This window comes from Lobosporangium transversale, assembly GCF_002105155.1.
Source record: "Lobosporangium transversale strain NRRL 3116 chromosome Unknown BCR41scaffold_38, whole genome shotgun sequence".
NCBI lineage: Eukaryota > Fungi > Mortierellomycota > Mortierellomycetes > Mortierellales > Mortierellaceae > Lobosporangium > Lobosporangium transversale.
Genome location: NW_019029016.1, coordinates 321487 through 328897, shown reverse-complemented (window position 1 = coordinate 328897; position 7411 = coordinate 321487). Strand labels below are relative to the sequence as shown.

General features: G+C 39.9%; 2 protein-coding genes across 2 annotated transcripts; one reads left to right on the top strand and one right to left on the bottom strand.

Moving 5' to 3' along the window:
* Positions 1-772: 772 nt before the first annotated feature.
* BCR41DRAFT_147706 (hypothetical protein) lies at positions 773-1808 on the bottom strand. The gene is made up of 3 exons (XM_022019579.1): positions 1529-1808; positions 1169-1454; positions 773-1069 (listed from the first exon to the last, which is right to left on the bottom strand). The coding sequence occupies exons 1-3, from the start codon at positions 1656-1658 to the stop codon at positions 922-924; spliced, it is 564 nt and encodes a 187-aa protein (XP_021878359.1). The 5' UTR covers positions 1659-1808; the 3' UTR covers positions 773-921.
* Positions 1809-3316: 1508 nt separating this feature from the next.
* On the top strand, positions 3317-6438 carry BCR41DRAFT_424553 (hypothetical protein; the record flags this gene model as incomplete). The annotated part of the gene is made up of 11 exons (XM_022030448.1): positions 3317-3849; positions 3919-3966; positions 4054-4194; positions 4281-4346; positions 4424-4626; positions 4741-4874; positions 4958-5257; positions 5381-5500; positions 5588-5880; positions 5956-6107; positions 6247-6438. Exons 1-11 carry the CDS (start codon positions 3408-3410, stop codon positions 6436-6438), a joined length of 2091 nt encoding a protein of 696 aa, XP_021878358.1. The 5' UTR covers positions 3317-3407.
* Between the last annotated feature and the right edge of the window lie 973 nt (positions 6439-7411).

Below are 7411 nucleotides of genomic sequence, written 5' to 3'. Positions count from 1 at the left end.
CTGATGTAATGCATACGCGGTTTGCAATATTCAGAAAGGTTGATGCCATGATTGTTAATTTATTTTTGGTTGAACTGATCTGCGGGTATCTTGTGCATCATCTAAATCCAGATCGCCACGAAGTTTCAATTGAGCAAATACTACACAATATATATCCGTCTCTGGGGTATCACTGATAAACCGAACAACAAAAACAATATCAGGACCTGACCAATAAGCATAGGGGAAATAGAATGGGCACGGGAAACCTATTAAACTCTGATCCATTGTTGATATGCGAGTCTAAAAGTTGATCCATAGTCATGGTGTCACCCCTGATCCTGGCAGCATGGGTAGTTGTCTTCATTACCCTTTCAAAATCAACGATCTCTGCTTTGCGTCGAAACATTTCGTGACGTATTTCGCCATCATTGAATAGTGCACTTGATACGATCTTGTTATGAAATATACCTTCCAAATTTGTTGGAACTACGGTCTCCCATTCAAATCCGCGAGATGAGTCAGAAGGACTTGTTGTCATTCTATCGCTTTGATGTTGGAAGTGTACTGGATCTGTTTTCTGAAAGAAATTATCCGCTGCTCTCTATTAATATAGGTTACAAAGCAAGTTAGCGATACTATAGCACTATGTATATACCGATTAAATTCTTCAAATAAAAAGAAATAAAACAAAATAAAACAACATACAAATGCAAACGGCTCATCATTGACACTTCATGTTCGCGAAAGTAGCGACTGATAATCTGGAAAAGGCTCTGGAATATATCCTTAAATACTGGAGTAGCGACTTGAAGCGACATCCATTTCTGACACGTGAAAGTTTTATAACTTTCAGGAATGCTCAAGCAGTAGTCAAGGATTAGTAGCCGGGCATAAAGGAGACCAAAAGTGAGATGACGAACTCTATCCGTATTCGACTTCTTATTTTCGGATAGATAAAATCTGGACGGTCCGACAATGCCTCCATGATGGTATGCATATAGTTTGAGCCCAAGTCCTTCCCTCCGGCATTACAGTAAAGTCCCCAAGGCCTAGATAGCAGTCCCATAGTCGTTCTGGTTTTGCCGCACTATCATTAGTGACATTAATAAAATAAATAAAATAAAAAGTATAAGAAATAGGTCTCTGCAGCTTTCATTATGCATCGGCAATATTACAATGTACTTACTCCTGATAGTCCGTATATGGCAGATGGCGTAATCCTGGGTTGTCTGCCAGAATTTGTTCCACTATACTTAGATTTTTGTTGGGTTGACCTTCTGTTGGTAAATCGAAAAACAATAGTGTTGGAGCTGTTCGGCTCTTTGATGGTCCACGCTTCCCAACTCTCGGTAGTCCTTTAATTCCACTCTCCGTGACGGGCAATTGATACATACCCGAAACGAATTCTTTTAGAAACATGGAGTGATCAGAATCAGGTTGAAAAAACTCTGCAGCAATTTTTTTCAATGCAACTAAGTGAATAAAGAAGGATTGGATTAATAAACAGAATAATAAGTAGTACAACTTGACTGTGTTGAAAGCTTACGTGAAACATCTTGGTCAAAGGTCGGTGTGCTTGTACGAGAGGGTTGACACGAAGAAAGGGAAGTGGTATAGTTATAGTCGTATCTGAAATAAAAAAAAAAATTAGATGCGTCAATTATATTCTCAGTCATTACTAAATGGGGAATAAACTTGCCTGGCGATGGACGCTGAACAATGACGTGAATGGTTTCCTCAGGCAGTGGTGATGTGCCAAATATCTTTGAGATCCTAGCGGTTGCTTTAATGAGTGATGTGGGTGAATCAACCTTTTCAAGATTGGCTTGAATGCCCTCATCTGGAAGCGTCACCTGAAAAAGGACCAGCTTGCTTGCACGAATGTCGTCAAGTAATGGCGATTGTTTTTCCTTGATTGCATTCTTGAGGTCATCCACTTCAACCTTTACACTAAATGGTGAAGAATCGCAAAATAGTTTAATTTTTTAAGGTGTCATTTTGGTATAATTGCGCGCTGAAAAAAATAAATGCTTTAGAAGGAGCAAAGAGTGAGATTGATTGAATAGTTTCCAGCGAAAATATTGGTGTGAATGTGGAGAAAAAAGAAAAGAAAGATGGATGTGAGTGACAATAAATCACGTACATACATCGACATATGTACATCCGTATAGGGCAATATTGAAATAAATTACGTTCATAAGTGGGGGCAAAATTTAAGCCACCTTACCTGATTTTTTTCCGACCCAGCTAAAAAATTAATTTCACTCCTCTCTTCACACCTTTTTTTTAAAACTACATTATTTCTCTCTCGCTGGACGACTTGATTTCTCCTTCAGGTCACACTTTTCACATCTATCTCATGTATCCGCTTCTCTCAGCATTCCTTTTTACCTCTCACCTCTCACCCCTATTTTAACACTCTTCATCCCAATACTCTTCACTATTCTTTATCTCTGCTTCTCTTTTTTTTTGTATAAACCTCTCTTTTGTACGCTTCTACACATTCTATTCCCTTCTCAGCGCACGTTATCTTTCCCTTTATTTTTTGTCGCTCTACTTATTCTTACCCATTTCTTGTGCACAACTTTCTATTCATTCGCTCTGCTTCTCTCCTTCTTCTAAGAGGCTTTTATAAATTAATCATTTTATATCATCTCTACATCTATCATACAGGTTTGTTCACATCTCCATACTCCCTTTTCCTACTTCTCTCCTCTCTTCTTTTATTTATTTGAAAGGTTGAATGTCAAACTCAGTGTTCTTTAGCTGATGTGTTTCCGGTGGTTGGGTGAGCCAATACAAATATGGGTGTTGCCTCTTGGACCTCCCGCTGCGCGTGCTTATAAGGAGACCCATCATTCCTTTTTTCAAAGGGAGAGGCTATTGTGGTGCTGTTGGTGGCGAGGCTGCTCTGACGCCCCTCCGACTACATGGCATAGTCCATGGATTCAATTTTGAGGGTGCCATCCATTCTCCTTCTTATCCTCTATGATTGAACCGTAAGATTGAACCGTAATATTGTATTGTCAAACTCAGTGCTCTTTAGCTGATGTGTTTCCGGTGGTTGGGTGAGCCAATACAAATATGGGTGTTGCCTCTTGGACCTCCCGCTGCGCGTGCTTATAAGGAGACCCATCATTCCTTTTTTCAAAGGGAGAGGCTATTGTGGTGCTGTTGGTGGCGAGGCTGCTCTGACGCCCCTCCGACTACATGGCATAGTCCATGGATTCAATTTTGAGGGTGCCACACAATACTTGACATCGGATTTAATTATACTATCCTTGATTATTTAATTTTTCTCAACTGTTCATGTATATTTCTGAAGAAATAACGTGATACTAATGTTCTGTTTTATGACGGCCAAGAACCAACGGATCTTACTGCCGCAACCTTAGTAACACGTGTATTCGCCTCATTCACTTGTCATGGATATCTCTGCCTGGATAACATACCTGAAGGAGCATCGCCATAAGGAAGCTGAACAACTATGGCGTGGATTCTCGGACAAATTTAATCTCTCTTTATCTTCTAGTTGGTTTGACGCGATTGCAAAATGCTTTAACGCTATGGAAGAGGACCCCGAGCACACCAATTGGGCGGGAGAAATGAAAGCGATGCTTCGGTCAGAGCGTTGCGATAAATGGAGAGCCCAATACCTTCTTCCGAAGCGGTCTCGACTTCATGGTATCATTCTACGGGCAACAGCACAAGAGTCATCCGGTGCCATTGTTAATGCTCAGAACATGATCCAGCAAGCACGCCATGTTCTCACCAATAATGTCCAGGGAGAACTCGCGGGATTATTGATGAGTGCTGCTCCTTTAAATACACAGACAACTGTAACTCAAGTTCGACAAACAGCAAATGGTAATACTGATGAAAAATTAAATTATATATCCTTATTCTATTCTAAATAATATTTCATCTCGTTGATAGAGAAAGTAGCACAAGATGTAGTAAATGAAGCGAGCAAGGACTCTCAAGGTAAAATTCATTGGTGATTTGAATATTTGAACTATCGCTAATACTACAGATCTCTTATCACATACTCTATTCTATTTGGGGCCATAGAATATGAAAACACACAAGACGACCTTAACCTTGACATGCCACTATCAAAGAAAATGCGCATATGCCCATTACCTTCTCCTTTTAGAGCATCTCCAGTATCAGATGAGGCACTGGACAATGCCCTCCATGAAGATAAAGCAGGTAAGAGTTTTGTGTATGTGTATTGTTACCAGTAGCGACTGAACATATGTTCTAGACTGATGTTTACAATTTGTCATCTTGAGTAGAACATATTGCTCGATTGAATACGTCACAAAGAAATGCTTCAATTATCACTACCGACGCTTTTACACGTAAGTTGCTGATTCTGCACAAAGATAATGCATTTTTTGGGCACTGTCTGCGAAAACTTTCCTAACCAGACTTAAAGATCGGAGCTTCGAGGACCCGGTAGAGAAGGACGATGCAACCTTCGATGAAGATCGGGATTTCGGGTCTGCAGCAGTCAGTAACGATGGGGAAGCTGATCGTAATCAAGAAGCTGAAGAGAGTGATGACGATAACGATGATGAACTCGCCGAAATAATTCTTCCTCATGACTTTCATGCGCTCTTTGAAGCCCTTTACCGCGCCGTAAGTTTTATGGACTATATGTAGCATTGTATACATGTAGATAGATGAATCTTTTTCTTTTAACCAACAATCATGATTCTTTTTTTTTTTTTTTTTTTTTTTTTTTTTTGATAGGCAAACAACCAGGCATTACAGCTCCCAAAGATGCCCAAAATGGAAAGTACTCTGAAGATGACCCTTTTCCAACATGTAAAGGACCACCTGATAGCTTACCGTGACTTGTGCAAAGTCAAGCAGAAGGATTTGTTGTAAGGACATATTTATAATTTGTACTTTTTGCGCAAATTGGTATTATAATATTGTGACATCGTTTCTTTCCTCTCCTTCCTAGTGTCGCTGCCTCCTCTGTCGTTTACCTTCATTGTGCCGATTCTGAGACCATCTTCAAGCTCCATGATATGCCTAACCTCCTCGAAAAGACAAAAGAGCCAGATATAGCCGTTCCTTCGAACACCCTCTTGCAACTTTTGAAGAGGCTAAAGGATCAGGCCCAGGATGACCAAGGAATCTTTGATGTCGGGCAACTTGCGGATCTAATCGATATCGAAAAAGGCTCTTTAGTAACCAAGCGGAGTCAGGGCCAAAAAATTGATGCGACAATGAAACTAGCGCTCGATATCTTACAGATTGTGTAAGTTTCAGTAAAAGTACGAAAAAAAACCAAAACGTCAAGGAGTTTGGAATGATGGAGCTAATCATAAAAAATTTAAAAAAAAAAAAAAAAAAAAAAAAAAAAAAACAATTGACTCAATAGGGTACCTCTGTGTGCTGTGGATCCGATCCATCGTCCTGTCGATACAGAGCAGAAGTCGCAAGCCGTTTGGGAACGGGTGTTCAATACCTTATTTGCGAAAACAGTCGTTACTGCTGTAATGTAAGTACAAAGAGATTATGTTTTGGAGGAAGGGGGGTTGTTTTCTGACTGACCACCAACCCTGTTATTTTTCTTGTACTTTTTTAGTGGAGAAACAGGATTGAAAGGTTCAAGTAAGGCGCGATCTCAGAATGAGGCCGAATACGCAGTTGAACGACCCAAAGGGAAGAAGGCGTCTCCTCGAAAAGTCGACTGCAAATTTGTTGTCTCTGTCGAGCATATGAAGAAGTGGGAGTTTGTTACAATTTCGAACAGTGAGATGAAGCCCTTGCGTTCGACTGCAGTTGAAGTGGAGATGATGGTGAGAAAGAATATTCGCCTCAACCACTTTATTATCAATCAAACTGGAACACCCAAAATGTATTTCTTGAATATGCAAGGTACAGTACAACATTTCAATAATTTTGGAAAAATTGGTAAATATAATCTAACAAAAAGAGTCCCACTCACTATAGCCTATTCTGCAAGTCTGATGTCGTTACGTGAGCATGATGGTGCTCATGTCTGTGGGAAGGTCTTGAATCATGATCTGCTCATCCCTACGAACCACCTGGAACTAGAATGCTTCATGGATGGTCGAACCTTGGCTGCATTGTTCTCCTTGCGGGTATACGACTTTTTTTATTTTTTGCATTAACGTTATTGTTGTTGTTTTAATGGTTTAGTCATTGTGGGGCTTGCTGGTTGGCAGTTTATTGATCGTTCCTTTTTATTTGTCTATTTAATTATTTTTTTTTTTTCATTAGTCATACTTCCTTCAGGTTGGACGTAAACTTGCTCTTCAGAGATTGAACTCAGGATCAAGAGATATCACTCTCATTTCTGCGTTCTCGAACGTTCGGACCTTTTTTACTCCACAGATGTATAAATCCATGCCTCCCATCACGAAGCGACCACCACCCCCACCGAAAAAACGTCCCTTCTCTTCCTCCTCCTAGATGAGTTCTTAGAAAATGATAAAATCCTGGAAGCATGTGGATAAGTGATAAAACCTAAGTGAATCCCTCTCTCTTTCCATTTATTGGTTTATTTCCCTTTTATCGTATGTACATTTTGCACTTCATCGAATATTCTAGGCATTGTCGCCACTTGCAACTTAGCCTCATTCACTCAGTCAACCTTGTATATCCTTTCCCCCTCTACTTCTTTTCCACTTGGATGGATAAGTAACATAGTCTCTTTGTTGATGGCTCCTTACTTTGTATATAAAAAATAAAGAAAAAGAGGCAAGAGTGATGTACATCTTCTTCATGAAGAATGACGACAAGAATTGAAAGAAGTAGCTGAGGTTCTACTAAAGATGAGCAAGCAAATGTTAATAAGCCAAAATCGCAGTCAAGGTTGTTTTTTTTTCATTACTGTTTTATCAGAACTTTCCTTTGACAAACGAGGTTTTATTCTGAAAATTCTAGAATCTCGCTAGCTGTGAGACCATTTAGTTCCCTCAAATATTCTGCAAAGAGGGAGTCAGGATCTCATGGGCTCCCGGGCCTTGACTAAATGCATCTTTTGCCACAATTACCGAAGATTCCCGTGAGATGCAGATCGCTCGCCTTATACAAACCCCTTAACTGCTTCTCTTCACCTCCATTCAAAATTAAGTTAATGACTTACATAATAATGCTTCCGATTGGTTCATTAAAAGAGACTCAGCAGATATTTCTAAATCTTGTTTCACATTGTCTACGGTACCATGGACGAATGTATGTCACCTTTCTTCATTGAAAATCCGACGAGAAATAAAGAAAATAAACTAAATAAAAGATCCCTCTGCCCTGCAACTCTGATCTACATCTTTCTTCTCGTCGCTCCTGGAACTCATCCGTTGCAGACTATTATCTATTCGTTCCAATGAGCGACAATTCTACCGACAACACTCATAATGCACTCCATGAAATCAACACTCTTCGT